Source organism: Natrix helvetica, assembly GCF_964273705.1.
Source record: "Natrix helvetica genome assembly, chromosome: 4".
Classification (NCBI taxonomy): Eukaryota; Metazoa; Chordata; class Lepidosauria; order Squamata; family Natricidae; genus Natrix; species Natrix helvetica.
Genome location: NC_138550.1, coordinates 51879167 through 51903954, shown reverse-complemented (window position 1 = coordinate 51903954; position 24788 = coordinate 51879167). Strand labels below are relative to the sequence as shown.

Below are 24788 nucleotides of genomic sequence, written 5' to 3'. Positions count from 1 at the left end.
ATTTTATTATTTTTGTATTAAAGTTTTGTTTTTAATTAGAACATGTTTCTGGGATTTTATTTCATTTTCGCTTCTTAAAGAAAATGCTGTTTGGAAAAGCCGCGGTCAAAGCCTCACTAGTTCAGGGTGAAACTTTTCCCTTGACAAAAACTGACCAGCAAAGAAACTGAAAGCAAAATATTTTCATATTAACAGTTTGCAGTTGGTAATGTTTAACAGTACATTAATTTTATGTTGCTATCCTTAGGATCTTTTTTTCCCCTTTCCTTTAGTTTATTTTAATCAATAAATAATTCTTTATTCATTATCATTTGCGGTTTTTCCTGTTGGTTTTATGTCTCTACTGTAATAAAAAAGTTTAAAAAAATTTAAAAAAATACTGCTGAGTATTGCAACAGTTCACTTGCTGAATTTTTTATGAAACGTTATTCCATTTGTGCACTATTTAATTGTTCAGTGATCTTGGATATTTAAGAGGGTTTTTTTAAAAAATGGCAATACTTATATTATGGTGTACTTACATGAAACACATGAGCTCCTGAAATATTTTCCAAAGTTTGTCATTAAATTTTAATTTTTAATGTGAAATAAAATTATGAAATATCCTGCTTGGCTAATTACCATTTGCAGTGCAAAGATAGCAGATTTTGTCCTAGTCTTTCCCACTGTTTGGCCATGGCTTTTTATATATTATTCAAAGTCTACATGTGGATTGGTCTTGCATTGCCCTGTTTTAAATAATAAAACTCATTTAGCAAGAACAACAAAAACCTCCCACAGGAAAATGTGTCAATTCATTTGAGGGCTATATAGTTTCTACTCATTTTCTAGATATAGATGCTATAGCACTAAAATACATCTTTCAGCTTTCTCTCTTAATTTATTTTTTTTCTTATGAGAAAAATGGTAGTAAAAAAAAAATACCAAATTTCCAATTACCCTGGTAAAACTCTCTGATGTAGAGTTGGCTATCCCGAAAACCTTGTTTGAACGCATTTCTCATAAAAGTTCAGAAAAGAAAGGGAAAAAAGGTCTATAAATTTTCTCAGTGAATTATGTGATCAATTATAGTCTATCAAATTAAGCTTTTATTTCGTGCAAACTTGAGATTTGTTGCAGAACAGTGAATGTAAATGTTGAATATAAATGGCAGCAAAGATTCATTGAACAGAAAGGACATCTGAATGATTGGATGTCATTTTCTAGGTCTAATTCGTCTGCAAGAGCTCATCAAAGCCCCTTCAAGGTATAACATTAAAATTAAAATACGCCAATTGCCCTCTGGAAATAAAGATGCTCGGCCATTACTCAAGGAGATGAAGAGGGGCAGAGAGTTCTTTGTGATATTTGATTGTTCACATGACACAGCAGCTGAAATCATGAAACAGGTAAGCAGGAGCGAAAGACTCATGTCATCTGGTTTGCAGTTGCTAGAAAGCACAGCATTATTTGGGGGAGGTTTAAGCTTTTGTTCATTACCATAATCCCTCTCTGAAAGCTGGAAAGTTCTTTCAGCCTTCCTGATTAAAGGAGAAACTCATTTAAAAGTTATGATCAGCATGTAGAAGGCACTGAAAAATTGGCCTTTGGGATAGCATCATCTCAACAGGTGTAAAGATTACGCATGTCCTAAGCTTAAGCATTATCTAAATACCCAATTTCAAATGGCAGACATCTGATATAAAAAATGATGGATGACAATAAATAATAAACTTAATTTTGTCCAATTGCTAGTGACAGCTATCCTAATGTATAACTTGTTCCCCCATGGAGGTTTACCTGGCACCTTGCAGCAGTGAACAGTTTAAAAATATCCCAGGATTTGTTGCATCCTCCTAACATGTATTTTTAACAAAGCTATATATCCTAGGTTTCAGTTTTATGGATACAGTTTCTTGTTTTATGAAGAATTATATTTTATTATTGTTTGCCTGGGAGCTGCCAGTGTGATCGAGGTAAAGGCTGCAAATAAATTTGTTCAAAATTGTGGCAGGTTAACAATCAACAACATAAACACAACTGCAATAGTTGATGTAGTCAAAAACAATAATTACAATGGGAGGCCTGTTGGTCAAAACATCTGGTTGAAATCTTATCACTAGATCAAAGGGTCAAGACCCGTGTCTCTGAGATTCAGACAGTTGTTTACAATTACATGTTTAGTTGTCTCTACTGAATCCTTTTGTATTTTTTAGAATCCTTTGAACTTTTCCCAAAGGTGCTTTTTCAAGTGGCAACTGGACTTTCTGGTTTTTCTTTGAAGACATTTCGCTTCTCATCCAAGAAGCTTCTTCAGAGCTGAAGAAGCTTCTTGGATGAGAAGCGAAATGTCTTCAAAGAAAAACCAGAAAGTCCAGTTGCCACTTGAAAAAGCACCTTTGGGACAACCATGACTTGGATGACTTGAGAGTCTCCATAGACCTTTGAACTTTTGAATTTGTAGGAAGAAACTAAAGCTATTGTACTCAAACCTGTTATTATTCAGACATGGTTAAGGCAATATGTATCATCACTGATGTTCTATCAGTGCATGATGTTGTTGGATGACTGAAAAAATGCTATAAATTACTAGTGAGGAAATGAACTAATATTAGCATTTGATGTGTGTGCGTGTATACAGACATACATACGCACGCACGCACACCTGTTGAAATATTATTAGTGATTTAAACCAGGGTTGAAGCTAATCAAAAACATAAAAACCCATTCAAGCAGCAATGATTTATCTACCTAATGTAAACTAGAATAGGGGCCTCATTAGAAATTTCTTGAATTTTGTTACGGACAATGATTATAAACAGATGGAAGGTTATCATAATGTATTGGAGTTATATATCATCTAGACAAGATTAACCTGTTCTGTATATTTTCAAGGTAATATGAATAGCTAAAGGAATTGAATTTTCTACAGCATTAGCAATAACTTGACTGGTATCTGAAATTAGCAAAGTTGTACATTGCAGAAAGCACCATTCAGCTTTTGGTATAGTTTGAATTCTGAAACAAATATTAGTTGCATAGCCTAATCACTTAATAAATAATTGATATCTTAACCATATAGCTAATTACAATCATTCTAAAATCCTATCATAAATCATGTATAACTAGACTTCTTAATTCTCATGTAATTTTTTTTTTTCATTTGTGTACATTTGTTTGTTTTGCAACACCAGCAAAAAGTTCATATGGAGTCTTTCTCCGTAGATGTAGCTAGCTAGGGATTATCTTAATTAACTCAGACTTAATATATTATTTCATAGTATATATTGTAGCAATTGACGAGATGCTGAAAGTACCTTGAGATGTTGAAAAACTGAACCTTTAGTAATCTTAACATATGTCCAGATAGAAAGTTGCTATCAAGATTACTGATAGTAAGTACACTGTGAGCATTCATTCAATTGTGAATGTTCATAAAAGGAAGAATTCATGATTGAGTGTCATAGTATGTTTACACTTACTCAGATGGAGAATATAGAATACTTGGGATGCAGTGCATGGAATCAAGGTTGCAGAACTATTCCCAGTCTTTGACTCTGCAATTGCATCTCAGTGTCCACTGAAGTGACACCTCTGCTAAAGCAGGAACATATTTGAAGCAACATTTTGAGGAAGCCAGAGTTAGTTCAGCTGAATACAGGCATTCAAATACTGAAGGTCAGAAATTCTAGTCTGCAAGTAATTGACTCTTCATTGTATAATAGATGCCTGCACCAATAAACCAATGTTAATAAAAGGGTCTAATGTCTTTGAGATTGTGCATTGGACTGAAAGTTAAGATATCAGAATTCCACTCGTCAATTCTTTTTTAAAATCCAGGATTTGTTCTGTTGCAATTAGGTAGAGAATTTTTAGTTCAACCTGACAGAAACCAGACTGGGCACATCACAAAAATGGCAGATTTTTCCACACAAAGAAAAGATTCATTGGGATTTTAGAATCCTATCAGTTAGCACTTCTCTTGCTATATCAGCAATTTTAGATTATGTCATTTCAGATTCTGCTTCCAAGTGAAAACTGTATGCCTAAATGTTCTGGTTAATTTGTCAGTTCACTGTACTGTATTGAGTACAGAATACTGTTCTGTATTCTGCTAGTATCTCACAGAAGAAAGAGATAAGTTGAAGGAAGACTGACAAAAGTAATAAAGCATGCAAGGGAAGTGAGAGAACTGGTACTTGATAGTTTCAGCGAGGTTTCAACTTTGTGCAGATAAGTCAAGATGGGACAGGGGTGGGTTCCTGCCAGTTCTAAACTCTTCTATAGAAGAGGTTCCACAAATCTACAGTGCCGTTTAGAACCAGTTCCAGGTCTCTCCCCCCACCCGTCCGCCCATCATCAAGATGAAGAGCGAGAGGAGGAATTCTGGGAGTTGAAGTCCACAAGTCCTTAAAGCTATCAAGTTTGAACCCCCTGGGGTTTTTTTTCTAAAGGGTTGGGGGTGCAAGGGTCTTGTAACTTGACAGCTTTAAGACTTGCGTGCTTCAATTGCCAGAGTTTCTGAGCCAACATTTTGGTTGCTAAGCAAGAGCATTGTTAAGTGAGTTTCACCACATTTCACAAGTTGGCCACCCCCCCCAGTCACATGGCTGGCAAGCCACTCCCACCCAGTCACATGGCCAGCAAGCCACTCCCACAAAGCAGGCCACACCTACAGAAGAGTTCTAAAAAATTTTGAAACCCACCACTGGGATGGGAATATATATAAGAACAGAACATATGGGGGGGTGGGATCTTTCCAAGGATTTCTGCTAAGCTTTAGCAGACAGAAAAGAATGAAACACATATATATGTACTGCATGAAGAGACATTTGTCTAAAAGGAGGAGACAAATTTGGCTGTTCTATTTCACTGACTTTCCGCATGATAGATCTTACTCAACTGTCCAGAGAAACTGTCCAGAGAAATAGACTAACAAATAGGAGAATGTAATACAATGAATAAAACATGAAAAAATTCTCTGGGAAGGGCAATAGTTATATCAGAAGTGTAGCCAGAAAATGATATTAAGAATGTCCACAGGTAACTTTAATTAGAAAAATTAGCCTGGATGTTGGTACTCTGGGACAAAGAACTAAAGTACATTGAAAGAATTCATAATTTTGAAATTTGAAGAGGAAGAATTCAACATTTCTATCCAGAAATTTCAGACAAAAGTCCAAATGGATTACAACCGAGTGAAAACTTTTTGTTCATGCTAATAAGTGAGACTAGTATCAATAAGGGCAGGACAAGTTTCTCTCTCTCTGATTCATGCCAGTAAAACATAAAATATGCTTTTTCAGCGTAGGGAAGGAGACTTACATGTTTTATCAAAAGGGAGTCTGGCAGAAAGAAAAAACAATGTTGCTCCATTTGGCATTGTTCATGCTTATCATTAGCATGCTGTGCTTAACAGAATACCTCTGAGAAATGTGACTTCATTCCAAAGCCAATCACTAGATGTTTCTATGTGCATTAGAATGGCAGCAGCTTCCTTCCCACTCTTTCCACAAAGGGCCAAAGGGATGCCTATGTTAAATTGGTTTCTGTGAGCAGATAATAAAGAAATGTTCTCTATTATTCTTTCATCATATGAGGATATGGGATTACTAAGAGAATGCTATGAAAATCAGTGACCTGCTGTAATTACCTGGGACAGTAGGAAAGGTCTGTATATGTAGGTAGATATTTTGATTGATAGTACTTGAAGCATATGTATCATTCATCGTATCATTATTATATTATTGTTAAAATTTAAACCTCCTTGTTCAGCTTTGTTTCTTATTATGAATACCCAAAGTGGCTGTTGGAGTTCTGAACTACAGAACATTTCTGAATTATTATTTGGGGGGAGGGGGTGTACTTATCCAGCTATGTATTTTGTTCAGAAAGAAAATACCTGACTTTTCTGTCAAATGGACTGCCACATATTTACATTCAAAGCTTGTACTTAAAAAAAAACTATTCCATGATAACAGTATGAGGCTATTATCATGAAAATACAGTCAGCCTGCTCTATAGATGCAGTCCGCAGATCAGTACATCAGCCAGCTATTTGCTGTTTTGGGAGTTAGAACTGACTGCTTCCTCCATATTAAATGTTATTACTCTGAGTAATTTTATTTGCTTGTTCTTAGGTAGAAACAATGACATTAACAGCTGGTTCCAAATCTTAACTTAATCACACATAATGGGAGGTTAGCATCCTGTTGTGGATTTTATATTTCTCATGTTGATTTTCTTATTATAATACAGAAGATTGTACAATGTGCGCTAAGGATTTTGTCTTATTTCATTGGTGTTGATTTATATGCCTCTAATTTAGAGCAAACTAGACTGAAGAACAGCAAATAGCAGCTTCCCTTGTCATACAAGGCAAGATACACCAAAGCCAGTCAGTTATTTAGTATCTGGTAGGGGAAGGAATCCCACAGACACCTTTTCCTTTTCCTGGTGTTAATGTAAAATCATTGTTTAAAATCATTGCTGTGGCATCCTGACATTCAAAATCCACTTCCTCTGGCAGCTGTTTCATTCTGCCAACCATGAACTGCATCAAAGATTTTTGCTTTGATATTACTACACTCCGCACCAATTTATTTACCCTAAAATTATATCAAAAAGCCCTCATCCAAAGGAGAGGGGGTACTGATGACTTGCCTGTGGTTACTGTAATTATTGCAAAGCCATTACAAGTACGTATAAATAAATAGGCATCTATTCTTCTGCTTCAGGCATACTACTGCTTTGCACTATTTCATAGTCTATGAAGATATTGTCACAGGTATATCGGAGCAGCATTTTTTCACATTATGTTCTGCACAACCTTAGGTTTCCAGGATGTGAGCTTGCTGGGATTCCTTAGACTGAGGCCCTAACAAAGAAAAAAAGAAAGGAAGAAAAATAATGTGAATATAGGCAATTTTCTATGATTAGAGCATTGCTTCTGGCTCAGGAGAATTTAAAAAAAAACAATCTGATGGATTCTGCAGTCTGAAAAAGTTTGAAAACTGCAGCATTACAGAATCAATCATTACTACCTATGCTGTGTTTTTTCACTTTGTTCTTTCTCAGGTTCTCTCCATGGGAATGATGACTGAATATTATCACTACTTTTTTACAACTCTGGTAAGATATTTCTGTAATTACTTTGTACCATTATCACAGAAATAGCTGAAGAGCTTATTTTATGGCAGTGTTCTATGTATAGCCATGGTAGATTTCAAAAAATAAAATTCTGCTTAAAAAATGACTGTAGCTCCTAGTCAGATCTTGTAAACAAGGTGGCTTGGCATATTCATCACAATCAGCAATTCACTCACTCTGTTTTCATCTCTCTTCAGTCTGCTAATTAATTCAGTGAAGAACTCACACTTTAACAGTATATCCTTGAAAATGTTGGGCAAAAGGAAAAGATCAAAGTTACTGGTCTACTATGAAATTTGTAATTTATTTATTTATTTATTTATTTATTTATTTTATTGAACTTATTAGTCGCCCCCTCTCCCCACAGGGACTCGGGGCGACGTACAGAGCAATAATCAAGATAGCACCATATATCGTGCAGAGGAGGTAAAAATAAGTCCATAAATAAGCATACTTACAAAATTTAAAACCCCAAAAATATTAAACTCTAAAAACTTTAAAAAACAAAATTTCCCATTATAAAATGACCTGGGGTGGCAAGATTGTAACGTTATGCCAGGCCGGCTTGACAAAACAGGTAGGTCTTCAGCTTCATACGGAAGGAGCGAAGGTCGGTTGTTGTCCGGATGTCTGGGGGGAGGTCATTCCAAAGGGTAGGGCCCACCACAGAGAAGGCCCTACTCCTGGGCACCGTCCTCTGGCACTCTCTAGAGGACGGCACCCGGAGTAGCCCCTCTCTGTGTGAGCGAATGGGTCGCAGGGATGTATGGGGCAGGACGCGATCCCGCAGGTAACTGGGCCCTGTGCCATGGAGCGCTTTGAAGATGGTAACCAGTACCTTGAAGTGCACCCGGTAGGCCACAGGAAGCCAGTGCAGCTCGCGCAGGATAGGTGTTATATGGGAGAATCTCGATCTCCCCATAATAACCCGCGCGGCTGCATTCTGGACCAACTGCAGTCTCCGGGCGCACCTCAAGGGGAGCCCCATGTTATTTTGTCACAGAGTAATTATCTCCAACCAGGAACTCTGGGAACTTGTGAACATGTTGGTTGTCCACAATAGACTTTTGTAATCAACATAGATGGATTATGTCTGGTGGGTGAATGCTGAACTAGTCTTGCTTAAGGTTTCCATAGGACTTCTCTAAAATGGAGAAATTGGTTACAAAATCAGTCTAGTATCATTAATTGTTTCTGGTTATATTTTAATTGAATCAAACACAGTGCCATTGTTTAAGCTTTCAGGATGTTATTGACTTAGAGAAATCCATATTTTTCAAGGGTTTTATTAAATGAAGACAGAGATGTTCCAAAATGAAAGTAAGGGCAACTTCTCAAATAATTACTATCATATCAGTGGGTTATATTTTGTGTACAAAAGTTTACCCTAAAAACCAATATTGCTACAAAAAACTCTAACATCCTTGAAAATAAATTATTAATAATTTTCATAAATGTTACAGTCTCACATTGAAAAAACATTTAAAATATACAGAAAGAACATTTTTTTTCTTTCCTCACTTAATTATTTCTACCATTGTGAAAGATGAGAATGTTTTAATTGAAACCAGAACATACAGTAGTGGATGGATGGATGGATGGATGGATGGATGGATGGATGGATTTCACATCCTGACAAATTATTTAAACTCTTTCATGTTATGTTAATGACATGATCTTGAAACGTGTCATACAAATTAATATCACTCAATTTAGCCTTTATATTTCTGCTTTGCAAACCTCTAATTCACATGGAACTGCTTCTTCGCTGATCTAATGCATACATCAGATAAAGTGCCAGTAATTTACCCCAGGTAGCAGGCAAGAGAAATACCAAGCTTCTAAATTGTAAAATTATATTGTTTATGTTGTTGACTCTTTCAAGGGATGAACCAATCAATTTGTCATGATTTTCTGAGTAGGTCTCTCCCCCTCCCCCACTCTTTGTAGCAGAAACATTATTTCAAAAATATTATTTTTTATTATAAATCAGCACATATACTCCTGGGCACCTTTCTTAGAACATAATATTGCAAATATCTGGAGTTCTGTGTTAACACAAGTCATAACTATGATATCTAATAAATCATATTCAGCTCATCATTATTTAGATTTAATAAAGTATGCAGTGTCTAGAAAACTTGGACTTAAGAAATACATACATACATACAAACATACAAACATACAAACATACAAACATACAAACATACAAACATACATACATACATACATACATACATACATACATACATACTCAATATCAATAGGGATTTGGCAGAAATTGTGAAAGACAAAGATCAGATTTCACCTCAGCTTTATTTTTTCAGTTTTAAGTCTACATAGGTGATATTTGTTGATACAAAATACTATTTTCTATATTGGACAATTTCAGTTTCTCTGCTCAAATAATAATACAAGGATAACTAATTGGAAGCTACATAATTGCTATAAAATACTACCAACACAGTGTGGCACTTTCATGTTATTGGATTGAAGTAATATGACATGATTCATTTTATCTTTAATACCCTTGTCTTTTCCTTTTGTTGTATCACCAACAAAATCTTGGTAATACAGGATTTGTTTGCACTAGACCTGGAACCCTATAGATACAGCGGAGTCAATATGACTGGATTTCGTCTGCTCAACATTGACAATACACAAGTGGCTTCAGTTGTTGATAAGTGGTCAATGGAAAGATTACAGGCACCACCCAGGCCAGAGACTGGACTCCTGGATGGCATGATGACTGTAAGTGACAAAACACAATCTGAAATGAAATAAATTACATTATTTTAATGACAAGCAAATTCTAAGTGAGTTGGTGACATAAAAAGCAATAGAGTTTTGCAGCTACTCTGTGTTCATATGCAAAGATATGGTTATATTAATGAGCTGCAGACACATGATACATTCATGTCTCTACAAGATCTGGAACATCTTTGGAACCAATCTAATTGCAATCATGTGCCTAGTTAAACCAATTGAATTCAGACTGCAAATGGATTCCTTTCCAGATGCAATTAATCCAACACTTCTCTAGGGCAAAGTGTTTTGTACAGAAACTTAGGAAATTCTAGTTTAGGTAAATGAAGTTCATGCCATACTTTTATAGATAGCCACAACTGAGCTGGAAGCCGAGGTAATTTTGGAAAAAGTAGCCCTAATGCCTTTGACCAATTTTGTAAGATGTTTTTTTTTTTTGAACAATTCTGAATTTTCAGAAATGCCGTAGAAATAGAGACAACCCAGAAACCTGCTCTTTACAGAACAAGGCAGTGTTTAGCTGCAAATGCATTGAAAACAATGTTAGGCCAAGAATTTCTGTTACCATAAGAGCATGATGTTTCACTTAATGACTGTGCTTAATGATGAAGTTGCTGGTACCAATTGTGATCAGTAAGTGAGAACTCCCTGCAGTTGCTATGGTATTTATGGTGTTCTTATATCCTAAGGTCTCTTCTCTTACATCCAGTATTCTAAAGGGAAAAAAAGAATAAGAAACTATGTTGTTAAACAATTCAAAGTGATTTTCGATGTGTGGATTGCGGTTAAATTCTTGTGAGAAGTTTGGAGCGTATAGTTTGGTGATAGTATACTGGACTAATATAGAAAGCTCAAGATTCAAGCCTACCCCCAACCACGGAATGTCACTGGTTGACTTTGGGCCAGTTTTCAAATTCAACCTTGTGCTTCTAAAGGAAAGGCAGGATATAAATACAACAAAATACAGGAATAGTTCACATGTATTACTAATTTGTTGTATTGATTGGGACTTCAAAGGGATTCCAAAGTTTTGCTGCAATTAAAGGTAACCGATAAATTCACATCACCTATGTTTTGCAATGATCTATGTAGGTTAATGAAACAGAGAAGTAATCTGTTAATTTCCAGAAGGATTTACAAGGCTGGCATACCCATGTAACTACAAAGTGGATCAGTTTAGCTGTTACATACTACTGTTATTATTTCATCAGGATAATCATGCAGCTTTCTTGCTTCATTGATTAAATTTTGTATGTCAGGAAAATGACACTACTTTGTACTTGTAACCTACCACATTTTTCCCCTTTAGGAAAATGTTATTTAAGATTTGAAAAAAAATCAGAATAGCACAACAGTACATATTAGCTGGTTGTTATATAACAATCTGCCTCAAAAAAACCAGTTAAAGCCATTTTTCTTCTTCAGGTTGAACAATTAACTTTTGAATTAACTGTGAAGCTTAATAATAAATAATGCTACATTTCACTACAGGTTGTAGTCTTTTAACCAAATCACAAGGTTAGACCAATTAAACAATATAAGGCTCTCATCTCAACAATTTAATTTAGCAAATTTTAATTAGTGACCTGATTCAGGGATTTGTCCAGAAAACAAATGTCTAAACTTAGATCTACTGCTGTTTTATCATGGATAATTTATTGTAAAGCCACAAATGTATTGCATAAAGAAAGCATATGCCTACACAGAAATTCAGGAACCATCGGAAGAAAATCCTGCAGTGAGTGATTGGGTAAGAATAAATTGAAAGAGAAACACAATTGATAACTTCATGGAAGTTATCTGCCAGGACAGCAGAAGATTGGTATCTTTCAAAGAAGTGTATGATAGCAGGAAATTTCAGCTTAGTGCTGAAAGTCTAGCTCTGCTAAAAAAATTATTGAGTTTGGAACTACGGTCTGCCTCAACTTGTCGTGATAGTACGTGGCTTAGAAAATACAACACTAACAACAAAAGATTAAAAACAAAGAAATCACATGGGAAAAAGGCTGGAAAATAGCAACCAACCATTCAAAAGATTAAAAAAAAATACACAAGGGATAGAGTGCCCACACTTGGGAAGAGCCAGGATTTCATGGCTTGCTTAAATAAAATTGGGGGACGATGATTGCATGAATCTTGGGGAGAATGGTTGAAAAAGGCCATTTCCTGAGACCCATGAGGTGACATTGTTTAATCAATGGCAACTGTTTCAGAAAGTATAGGGTGGGCAGACAATACTGTTTGAATCCACAAATAACCAATCCTTATGCCATGAACTGCTTTATAACTAGCATCTTAAATTAACTCAGAAGTTTGCTGGCTGCTAACACAGCTCACAAAACAGAGGTGTCCTTTTACTTTCCAGAAAATAGGGAGGGTTCCTTCTGAAATGCTTTCCACACACATTCCTTTCTGTGGACTAAGATGTCCTTTACATCAGGGTGTCAACTCGATTTCATTGAGGGCCGCATCAGCATTGTGTTTCACCTTGGGAAGCAGGGTGAGGGTGGCCAGCTATAGTCACTAGTGTCAGGGGTGCCTGTGGTGGCACAAGAGCTCTGCCAGTGAAAATGAGCTGTTTCCAGGGTCAGATCTAAGCACCCCACGAGCCAGATCTACCCCCAGGTCTTCTGTTTGACATCCCTGCTTTACATGTTGGTAATCCAGCCCATGGCTCTTCCTCCTGTCTCGTAATGTCATTCCTACATACTATTACAAGGATTCTGATGACTTCCTTAGAAGTCAAGCTCAGACTCTTCCCAGATAATCTGATAAGATCACATATCTATCTGACAGGAAAAAAAACTCTGTCCAGTCAAAGTTTAATGGTGCAATAATCTAGGAAATGTTATACATCAGATATTAGACTACTCGCAAAAGCAAGTAAAACAACTGACCCCAACATTCCTAACATCCAGAAAGGCTCTGAAGATAGTTTGACTAAAGTGTAAACTTTTAAAATGTAAAAGTTAGGAAACCTCTATTCCTTTTATGCTGTTTCCATTCCTTTTTCTACTTCTGTTTTTCTATATATTTCTCAAACTCTAAGCAATTGGTTTCAATGTACAAACAAACAACAAACAAAAATTATTAAATTGTCCGAAAACTCAAAATAGGAGAAATAGCTAGCATTTTAGAAGAAAATAAGATTTTGAAAACATGCTACTCCTCTCATGGTTTTGTTTTGTTTTTTGGGGGGCTTTTCCCGAAACAGACAGAATCAGCTTTGATGTACGATGGTGTTTACATGGTAGCAGTGGCATCCCAGCGGGCCTTCCAAATGACAGTCAGTTCCCTCCAGTGTCACCGGCATAAGCCATGGCGGTTTGGAACTCGCTTTATGAATCTGATAAAAGAGGTATATATGGGTTGTTCTTGTCATCAATAATGATGCTTTCTTTACCTTTACTGAATATGGTCTCCTTTCTTCATAATGTTCAGTGTCTCTTCAGTGTCCCAATTTATTCAATTTTCCTTCTTTGACGAAGAAGCATCATGTTAGGATTGCCCAAATTTAGCTTAGTTTGTTGTAAAGGAGAATTAAGTTTTAAACATCCGTAATTCTGGTCTCAGAATTAGTCAAGGAACTATTAAATTTCAACTTCTAGTAAATTTCTATTAGTTGAGCTTGGGAAACTGAAACAATTATTCATTCCTTCAGAATTCCCTCAAAAGAATGTATTTGTTGAAATGCAGAGAATGAATGGCCTTGTTTTCAAGTATTTTTTCCTGAAAGTTCATTCATTTTTTCTCACAAAGAGGGCAACAGTCAAATTTATCTAGCTTATGTCTACAATTGTATTACAATTCCTATGTACTAGAACTGCCATCAATTGTCCTGTGTGTTATATCATACAGGGAAACTTCCTTCCTTCTTTCTTTTTAGAAGGTAGTGCTTTCACCTAGGTTTTATACACTTAGCTAGACAACTAAGTGCTATAACAGCAGGATCAGATATCTAGATATAAAATTTAGATCCTCTTCTGATTGCTTCAGAATCTTTTCATACCATAGGACTTTGGAGAGGGGGGGGTTGGGTGTGTGTGTGTGTGTGTGTGTGTGTAAGTGTGTGTTTGGGTGGATATAAATGCATATTATTTTGCTAAATGGATTTCCTTCTGACCTTAGAATTTACAGTTCATCACATTAGCACTAAATTTTTTTACAGATGCTATGAATAAATTATGAAAACACTAAAATAAGGAGATGGAATAATCACAAGCTAGAGCAGTTTTCCCATTTTAAGAATATGGATACAATTTGGAAAATTCAAGAAACAGAATTGCACATTCAAATTGTATCATATGTTGTACTATTGATCTGAAGATAATGCGTTTATTTCTATTGCAATAAAAATATTATTTTTAAATCCTCTTTGTGTTATGTTTACCATAAACAGGCCCATATGCTAACCTGGCAAAAGTAGACACCTATCCCATAAATCAGATCTGTACTTGAGCAGCAACTTATCTTGGGATCATTACAAATTTTAAATGCCACATAATTTTTCACTGGCCTTCATTGATGCTTTGCATATAGAAGAGACTGAATGATGTAATTGTCTATACAGCCCAGGAAATATCAAAACAGGGATCCATATTGTTTTAAATTGCAAATTCTATAAAGACAGCCATACTCATTATTTATTGGGTTACCTGGTAAACATCCAAGAAATTTTATGTAACAACAAAATAAAACATTTCTACATTCTACATATAGCAAAATAATTTTCCTAGCTGAAAATAGTCTGTTTTAAAGTTTTATATTTCTGGTCAATGACCTAAATACATAGAGTTCACAATATTAAAAATATAAATTCAGACTTAATAAAGTTTTCTTGATAGAAATCACCACCATCATCATCTCTGGGTTGGGAAACAACTTTGTTCGTTTGTTTGTTTGTTTGTTTGTTCGTTCGTTTGTTTGTTTGTTCATTCATTCATTCATTCATTCATTCTACAAATAACTTAAGTCAGCAAGCCTATCCAAGACACTTTTCTCCTCCTATTTTCCCTACAACAACAACCCTATGCCATGGGTTGTGTTGAGAGAATGTGACCCAAAGTCAAAAATTTGAAAACACCGTACAATTATTTCATAGCACAAATGAAACATTCTGGTATATGTAAGAGAATTAGAAATCAGCCTATGATTTCTCTATTGATTTAATGTAACAGAATTGGAAATCATCAACTTGTTTTCATGTGGATTGATACGATGTACCATGCATTCAGATACAATCAGTCATGTAGATTAAATCTTTTCCAAAAGGCTTTGCCCCTATAACCTTATGTCATTTTTTATCTAAATGTATTTTAATACTTCACTCTCCCTTTGAAAATGAGTATATTCCTTAAGAAAAAGTGGCAATTTCCTTGCAAAAACAAGGGTGTGTTTTTTTTCTTGAGTAATAAAAGGAGGAACTGATGGCATTTTTGAGAAGAAAAATATAACTATCTTTCCTCACATTTATTTTCTTCCTCAAATCAATTAGCCTCAGAAAATTGGACAGCATAATAAGGTCTCTGGGCATCTTTTCTCAGTATATTGTATAATCTTTTCCCATAGCTTAAATAATTATTCCTAAATCTGTCCCCTTCAAAATATTTTCCTAAAACAGCTGCTGAATAAGGATTAATAATAAATAAGCAGCACATAAAAATACCTCATATACACCATTTGATCTACACTTGGCTATTTTTCTTATCATGGCAAGGTAATTTGCTAGGTTTTTAAGAAAATCTGAATGCTGAAAACAAAATAAAAGGAATCCCAACCTACCGCACATGCAGAAGTAGAAACACCAGGCTGCAGAAACAGCTTTCAAGATGGTCTTTATAATTTGTAACAAATTGTTGGTGTTAAAACCATATTAAAATCAATTTTCCCATAATGTTAGTGGCAAAATACAGTCATTTTGTCTGCGTATTTGGAACACTTCTGTGATTATCCAATGAATGAACAAATGAAGATTTGAAATTGGAATTAGGAGCTGCCAAACTCTTTGGGATACAGAATAAATATGTTGTAGTACTACAAGGTCACAGATGAGTGAAGTTTTCTTCACTTTCTACACAAATATAGGCAAAGTTTATTCTGTTGTGAATACATGTGCATTCTTTATGCTCTCATCATATACAGTATATCATAGAAGTGAGTATACTTTCTATGTGTTCCACGTCAGACTAACAAGGGCACACTTTTACATGTATTATGGATGCTGCATTTTTATATATCATTGTTTTCAGAAATTCAGTATCATTCAGAAACTGTATTATAACAACCATTTATCTAACAAAAAGTGATCATCAAATCAACTTTCAATGCCTCTTATATGTATCTTTTTGTGTGTGAATCTCACTGAGATACATCACATTGCTTTGATATGGCAAAGCCTTGTGGAGGGATAAAAATCTATTTCTCTCTCTCTCTCTCTCTCTCTCTCTCTCTCACACACACACACACACACACACACACACACACAAACACGCTTTTTAATTAATAACAGAAAAGGGGAGCAAAACACATAACAATGTTATAGTAATAGAGATGCATATGTAAAAAGAGCTCTAAAAGTGATAGAAATACAATAAAAATAATATACAATATGTCATTATAATAACACAGTTAGAATTCTATATATAGTTTTCTAATAAAAATATTCAAATATGTATACATATCTAATACATTGATATAATTATCATGTTTTTAAAACACCATTCAACAACCTATCTCAGGATTTTGGTAAGGATTTGATTGATGGATAAAAATGCCAAATTCAGTCTAAACATCTGGCTGATTCATAATAGAAAAGTCATGTATATGCCTTGTCCTACCTATATTTATTGAAGTGAGTATTATATATGATTTATACTCGACATTAGTGATATGAAATTGAAGATTTGGGATCAATATAAAAATCCATGAATACTACAGATCAAGTTCTGTAAATATCTGTAAATGTTTAAAATGTAGTAATGTTACCATAAATAAGATGGGAATGGAAATATTATTATCTCAAGTCACTACAAAGAGGATTATTTTCTGTCATAAATTATGTTAATAATTCCAGGAATTTAATACTGTGACAAATGGTAATTCAAAATTCCTTGAAATTATTCTTTCAATTTCATTAGTGCATAATCTGCTTTCTGACATCAATAATTGTATTATTAAGTATCATTATTACAGATAGTCCTCGACTTTCAACCAGTTGTTTAATGACTGTTCGAAGTTATGACAACTGAGAAAAGATTTATAATTCACTTCCGATGTCATAAAATGTTACTCTCTCCCCCATGGCCACATATCATGATCTAAGTCAGTGATGGCTAACCTTTTTGCCACCGCGTGCCAAAAGCGGAGGGAACATAGGAGGGTCATGTGTGAGCATGCCCACACCCATAATTCTATGTGTGTGACCCCCTGCGCATGTGCAGGACCCTCCCCCTGCTTTTGGCTCAAGATGGACCCATTTTTGCCCTCCTCAGGCTCCAGAGGCTTTTTAGGAGCCTGGGGAGGGTGAAAATTCCCTTTCCTGCCCCCCAGAGGCCCTCCAGAGACTTCAGGGGGCTTCCCTGAAGCCTCCGGAAGGCGAAAAATGTTCAACACGCAACCCAGAAGTTTGGCAACGGACTTCCAGGTTGCTCATAGGGTTGTTTTTCACCCTCCAGAGGCTTCTGGAGGCTTCCCTGAAGCATCCGGAGGGAGAAAAATGGTCAAATGCGCAAACTGGAAGTCTGTTCCTGAACTTCCGTTTTGCGTGTTGGATTGTTTTTCACCCTCCGGAGGCTTCAGGAAAACCAAAAAATGGCCAAAAATGAAGGCCGAAGTCAGCTGGCCAGCACATGCATGCAACCTGGGGCTGACAGGGCAATGCCTCGTGTGCCCTAACAAATGACTCTGTGTGCCACCTGTGGCATGTGTGCCATAGGTTTGCCATCACGGTTCTAGGTGCTTGGCAACTTGTTATCAAGCGCCCTGTGAACATTTGATTGCTATTTGCCAACTTCCCTAGAAAGCCAAACTGTTGGTGCCTGCTGAAGGATTTCCCCTCATCTCCATAAACAGGGAGAAAAAGTGTGGAAATCCTTTTGTCAGACTGTAGAAGAAAAGTTTGGATATTTGGAACTTTGCAGAAGTTCCCTTTTGTGGATGGAAGGGAGGGGAAATCCTGAACTGGGTTAGAGAAACAAAAGTCTGAGCTCCATTCCTGCACTGTTCAAGTTCCTCTGTGCATGTAGTCTTTAGCTATTGATGAAATACTAAATTATAGAATTAATCATACAAGACTACTTTAACCCGTTTCAAAAGTAATTATATCAAGAAATAGAAGTTACAGATCTATTTTTTATTTATAAAAACTGAACTAAATGTACTGCACATAATCATATTTCTATCTCCCTCTCAATCTTTTAGGGCCACTGGAGTGGTTTGACAGGACGGATTTCTTTCAACAAAACAGATGGTTTAAGAAAAGATTTTGATTTGGATATCATCAGCCTGAAGGAAGATGGAATGGAAAAGGTAACCAGTTTTGTACCACTGTATTCCTAATGTGACCCAGATGATACAGTCAGCAAGAGTGTAGATATTTAAACGCCTAGTGGACTACAGGTGGATATATACTTATCTATACCATAAACTGACCAAGGCACATTGAAATGAATATTCAAGTTCTTTCTCTACCACTTGCTTCTCATAGCAACCTACGGAAATTTAATGTTTTTCTCAGATTGAAAAAAAATACTGCTAGGGACCCATATCAACTTATTAAAAATCATTTAAATTGGCAGCAAAATCAAGATAATAATGTATTAAAATTAAATGCCATAAAATTAAAAGACTGCTATTGTATTTTTCTGCAAAAGGTAGGACTCCTGCAAATTGTGTTATTTTTCATAGTCCATAATTAATATAAACAAATTTAGATAGAAGGACAATATCTTCCGTTAGTACTTTCCATCATGCTGGGTAGAGACCATGACTATTTTAAATTGCGCCTACATCCTGTCATCATTATATAAATTATTTTTAATATATTCCCTGCAGCATTATAGACCATGATACTTTTAAGAGGGTTAGTTTGTAGAAAGCTCTATATCTTGTTCATAATTTGAAATGGGGATAGTAACATTTTACAAGTACTTTATTATAAACAATTTTTACAGTATTGCACATGGGCTTAGAACTATCCCATCCATTTCTGTTATCTTAAAAAGAAGGAAAATGTTTTCATTTTAAAGAAAAATAAATTTGATAAGCTTTGTATCAAGCTATCCCAAGAACATTGCTCTCCTGTTGAAAGAATCCTGTTTTTCAGAGGTCTTGTGCAAGGTCAGCAGATCAGATAACGTTGTTTCTATGTATGGAGAACATTTTTTGAACAATGTTTAATGTAATGTAATAGATTTCCCACCTAAACCCATCTTTTCTAGTTAGTTTGCAAATCTCCTTTTTACCTGGAAAAATTGATTTGTGCATTCATCTTTCATCTAAGCATGTGGTTTCTCTTTGAGGATTCGTTATCTCTTTTTTTGCTTCCTCAAATTTTCGAAACTGTTATAGCTATCATAAGCAATAAGATAAGAAAGCAAAACAAAAAGCAATTTCTTTATTCTCCCAAGATCAGAAAATGACTTTTGGAGTGTTTTGCTAACACAGTAAAATCCAAGTCAGGACATTGCTTTACTGCCTTATTTACTTATTTAGTTGTTACCAAAGAGAACCTTCTAGGTTCTCTACCAAGGTTATAAGGAGACTTCTCTGGTCTCATGGTAACCTCACATTCCACCATATGTGATCAATAATGCCTATATTTGAGGATCAGTGCTGCCTTCTGCCTGAAACTTGCGTACACACGTTGCTTTTGAAGACAACAGGAAGCAATGATGGCACAGTACTGGATGTTCTCTCAGTACAAGTCTGGCCTGCAAGAATTAATAACCTCTAAATAACAGCAAAGAATTAAGTATTTAGGTATCTCTTTGTTACTGTTTAGTGTTTCTCCTGGTGCTCTGACCCACTCGCCGGGCCACATAAGCAAATTCTAAAATTATTGTATGCTGGCTGCAGCAGGCCATGATCTGGTTTGTTTTATTCAAAAGCTATCACCATTGTAGTTCTGCCATTGTTCACCATCTTCTCTTTGAAATTATTAACAAGGCTTTCAAAAAAGCAATTTGTTTATATGGGTTCTTCCATGTAGCTTTATGTTGGTGGTGGATTCTTTTTTTAAAAAGAGACTGTTTGGTGTACTATAGTTCTTTTGTTCAATTAATCCAATAAGTCCCAATGTATTTAATGCCTCTAAGCAAAGGTTGTTATTTATACTATTACCCCAACCAAGTTCAGAGAATATCCAACACAAGGGACAACAGTGTGTTGTTCATGCTTTTTAGATGAGCTTGAAAGACCTGATATTGCTGTCAAATGCTTTGCATTATCTCGCCTATTTGTGTCCTATGCAGTTCTTTATTTCAAGGTCATTAATCTAAGTTTCTCCAGAGGGGCTGTCAATTGGCACAAAACATAAAAGTCACCTCTTCAATGAAGCAATACTGAAAAATGGTGCACATCTGATCTTCATAAAATAAATGCCAGGTATAGGATTAATAAGAGATAGGTTCTACACATTTTTAATTTCCTGAATTATTATCACACATATCTCATTCATCTTTAGTTCAATCTGTTTACCACAGAAATATGAAAAGGTGTGTGAAAGGTTGACTTTAATATTATGCTCTGTCATGCACTGGCCAAGAATAAGATCCAACTGGACTCTAAGATCCAGTGGTCTAAGGTAAGATCCATTATGGAGAAAGCCTAAACTTGGATCTCATCGTGCAAAGGGAACCTTTTTTTGGTAAGAAATGTTGTAATATAATTATGTATGTCTAATGTGTGTGAGTTCTCTGCATATTTGTTCTGTAAATCTAGGCCATACCCTTCAAAATATAGTATTTCATACTTTTTCATATTTCTTTCCATTTAAAAAAAATCCCCTTTTTACAAAAGCATATTTTGTATTTGTGAATCAGTGGAATTTTAGAGACAAAACAGAAATTATTTCCTATTGATTTAGCAGCCATTACTGGCTACATCTCTCTACTTTCTAATGTTCAGACCAGTTCAGAGGATGCCAAATAATGCTTTACTTTTGAAAATGTTTGCGCTACCCAATCCTATTCTGATTTTGTATTGCAGTTCTGAAAATATTCAGAGTTTCTATCAACATATACATTTTGCATTTCTTTAATAATTTCTTAAATGGATTTTTGTCTACAAAGGTTAGATGATAAGAATATTTTCTGCTGATATATTAGGTTTTTCACTGATGGACAGCCCGGGTTCAAGACCCGAGCTCCATACAATGGGGTGAGTTTCTGTTACTTGCCCAGGTTCCTGCACACCTAGAAATTTGAAATCATGCAAATACAAGTAGATTAATAATTTTACTGCTTTAGAGAGCATATCTTTGTTTTTCATTACTCCATTTGTACAATAATGTGAAGATTTTATGGGGTGTCCTGAAGGTGCTTTTTCAAGAGGCAACTGGACTTTCTGGTTTTTCTTTGAAGATGTTTCACTTCTCATTAAAGAAGCTGCTTCAGATTTGAAGAGCTGAAGAAGCATCTTGGATGAGAAGCAAAATCAGAAGTGGGTTCCTACTGGTTTGGCTCTGTTTGGCTGAACCGATAATGGTATGGTGGCCTGGGTTGCTGGAAACAGCAGCGACCGAGGCCCGCCATGCCCCCAAACCGGTTCCCCGGTCACCATTGCTGCCATGTTGTTTTTGAGTTCTAATTACGCACAGAACATTTTAATTGAACTGTGTATGCACACAAAGCGCACACACGAGTGAACCAGCAGTAAAGCCGGCCAGAACCCACCCCTGAGTGAAACATCTTCAAAGAAAAAACAGAAAGTTCAGTTGCCTCTTGAAAAAGCATCTTTGGAACCATGACCCAGATGACTGAGAATCTCCATAGACATTTTATGAGGTGTTACCTATTTTATGGAGCATTAGCTATATTGACTTTCCTTAGTACTTTTGTTTCCTTAGTTCTTTTGCAGCTGAAATGCTGATATTGTTAGGTATGTGTGTGTATTTCTCATCATCAGCCACAGAAGGAAGATAAGACACTAATGGGTCCTAAAAGTTTAATCAGAACCTACATCGATATTTTATTGCTTGATGTTTTCAGGAGGCTTGTTGATCTGGTGTTGAGTTAGTGAATTCAAAACTGGAGGAAACTGTTGCTGGTTATTGATCATTTGAGATCAAGTAGGAATTTCAAGAGGGGTAGCTCATTTTCAATAAATATAGGCCATTTTTTTCATTATTTGAGATTTTATAGATTTAGTTTGCTAGTAATTTTCATGCACTAAAATTTTAATCTAGAATTATGTGTATCAAACCTAATTGGAGCCAGAGCCAAGTGTAGAATTATAATCTCTTAGACAGCCATGCCTTGTTTTTGAAAATCTACAGTATAGGATTAGATGTAATGGAAGAGCCACTATATATTTTTCTTGCTGATGTATTGGAATAATTTATTTTTTATATTAGAAGGGGAGAATGGTATAGTTATTATTGTCTTATTATTGCTGCTCAACTGTTCTATTTCCCAAAAAGTAAGTTTAAAGACACTTCCACCTTGTATCCCAGACAATGTGCTATTTCTTTGACCCGCCCCTTTTTTTTTTTAATTGAATAATTTCTGAACATCAGCTTTTTTTAATCTGGGGTTCTATTTTAAAAAGATAAACTTTAGCTGATTCCACAAGCATTCCATAAGCTAGTTAAGGATGAAAAGCTTCTTGAACTGACTTTGAGGCAATCTACATTTCAAGCAGGCTTAGAGAAAAGAAGTCATCAGAGCATACATTGATAAAACTGGTAATAAGTAAATGGACCGATAATAGGTAAATGGAATGTTTGTGGGAAAACTCAAAATACAGGAAACGTTCCTCATCTTGGTGCATTACAACTTGAATAAATGTCAAAATCTCTATATATAAGATTTTTATTATATATATAAAGAAAAAATATAGTGTGCAGTCTGAAATGGTTTCCACCTTGCTCCTCTAAAGGCTCTACTTGCAAGGACATTCTTCACTCCTATGAATATCCTATTTATTTCACTATTTCTGTAACAATATACACTTCATGGTTTGTGCCAATTGATAGCACTAGTGTGAAGTTATCCAATTATTTACGTAACATTTGTCTTTAATATACATCTTGTACAACTTCTTACAGCTCATGTAGCTCTAAATGATAAATATGATAGCTCATACATAATTAGAAGTTTTATGAATTTGCAAAAAAGACTAGGAACTACATGCTCAAAAAAATCGGAAACAGGTGACTTTTTTAACCAATCTAAACATTTATGCACACGTTTTCCTGTAAAACTTGTTATATTGATATTTTGGCCCTTTATTATTCTCGCACTGCCAAAGAATGGATACAAATCATTATAACTAGTTTTGAAGAGTTGCGTGCATGCTATTTCAACTATTGCCATTGATACTATTAACATTGAATGTTATTTGATTTGCTGAGTGCCATCATTTAATATCTGAATGCTTTTTCACTACTCAAAGTGACATATATGTCACTTTCCTTCACCTAAATGCAGCAAACTTGTTTGCATCTGTATTATGTATATAATGAATCTCTTTTGGAACATATGGAAAAATAAATAAAAATGAGCCTTTGAATGTAATACAGACCCAGGGTGTCATAGGTAACCAGTAGATTCTTGTAAGCTACTTTGAACATTGGAATATAGAAATTTATATAAACTATAAATCAATAATAACGCAAAGAAATAAATGTACTAGGCAATATACAGTCTATTTATTTATTTTCATGCTTTAATTTTAATAAATTGATTGTGATATATGTTTGAAAGGGAATGGATATGCAATAGTTGTTTTACTTATATCTAAGAGTTTAATAATATATGTATCAGCGAAAAATGGTTTATTCTATGATAATTTATATTTACAGCTGTCCAAATGCACAAATATATTGTACATTCTGCTGTATGTAGAAAAACATCGGTTTAATTGATATGCCTTTATGTCTTAAGAATTGGTGTAGAATTCTAATTAATTATAGAAAGCCACATCATATTGTGTAGGTAGACAAGGATCTACAATATCTGAAACTAGCAATTCTCCATAATCTTGTGCTAAGGTTCAAAGGTGACAAATATGAAAACATACGCTTAACTTTGGAGACATATATAGGATTTTGACAAACTAAATCCAAACTGAACCCAAGATCAGTCAAATGTATATAAGCTGAACAATAGATATATTGATCTACATTTGAATCTGGAAACCAGTATTATTCTGATATGCCACTTTTTGTCATGCCACAATTTATGTAATTGCATGCCCAGATGAATTTAACAGATGGTGATGCTCACGTATAGCTCCATATTTGAAATGGAATCATCAGGGCTGATTTATGTTATTTCATAGCACACAAGTTTTTACTCCTCTGCAAACTACCCTTATTGGCATAAAAATGATCTTTTAGACTTCATCTTTCCTTATAAGAAGTAAGCATTTGTGAGTCTCTTTGGTAGTTTTCACAGCCCTACTTCCACATCCATCACAAACACACCCATAGCTAATGTTCACAATTATATACAGTATGGACAAATCTCTGAAGAAGAAAAAGATACGTATTCAGGGCAAGAGACACAAATATTTTATTTTACCAAATTACTGTGGTAAATCATTGCATGTATATCTGTGTGTTCAGAGTGAGTGGACAGAGATTTTTTCTTAAACCCTCTAAATATAAATCTTTCACAAGCACTGTATTTGCATGAGGTGACATCATGCTATTTGTTCAAGTTCATATTTTGCTA

At 35.2% G+C, this 24788-nt stretch overlaps 1 protein-coding gene across 4 annotated transcripts in view; it reads left to right on the top strand.

The window, feature by feature from the left end:
* The window catches only part of GRIK1 (glutamate ionotropic receptor kainate type subunit 1), a 150486-nt gene that overhangs the window by 82425 nt on the left and 43273 nt on the right, over window positions 1-24788 (top strand). For all 4 annotated transcript variants that reach the window (XM_081950644.1, XM_081950643.1, XM_081950645.1 and 1 more), the window contains exons 4-8: window positions 1207-1388; window positions 7057-7110; window positions 9706-9879; window positions 13109-13252; window positions 18313-18420. In XM_081950644.1, the coding sequence (XP_081806770.1) occupies window positions 1207-1388; window positions 7057-7110; window positions 9706-9879; window positions 13109-13252; window positions 18313-18420 (662 nt within the window). The remainder of the gene's footprint in view (window positions 1-1206; window positions 1389-7056; window positions 7111-9705; window positions 9880-13108; window positions 13253-18312; window positions 18421-24788) is intronic.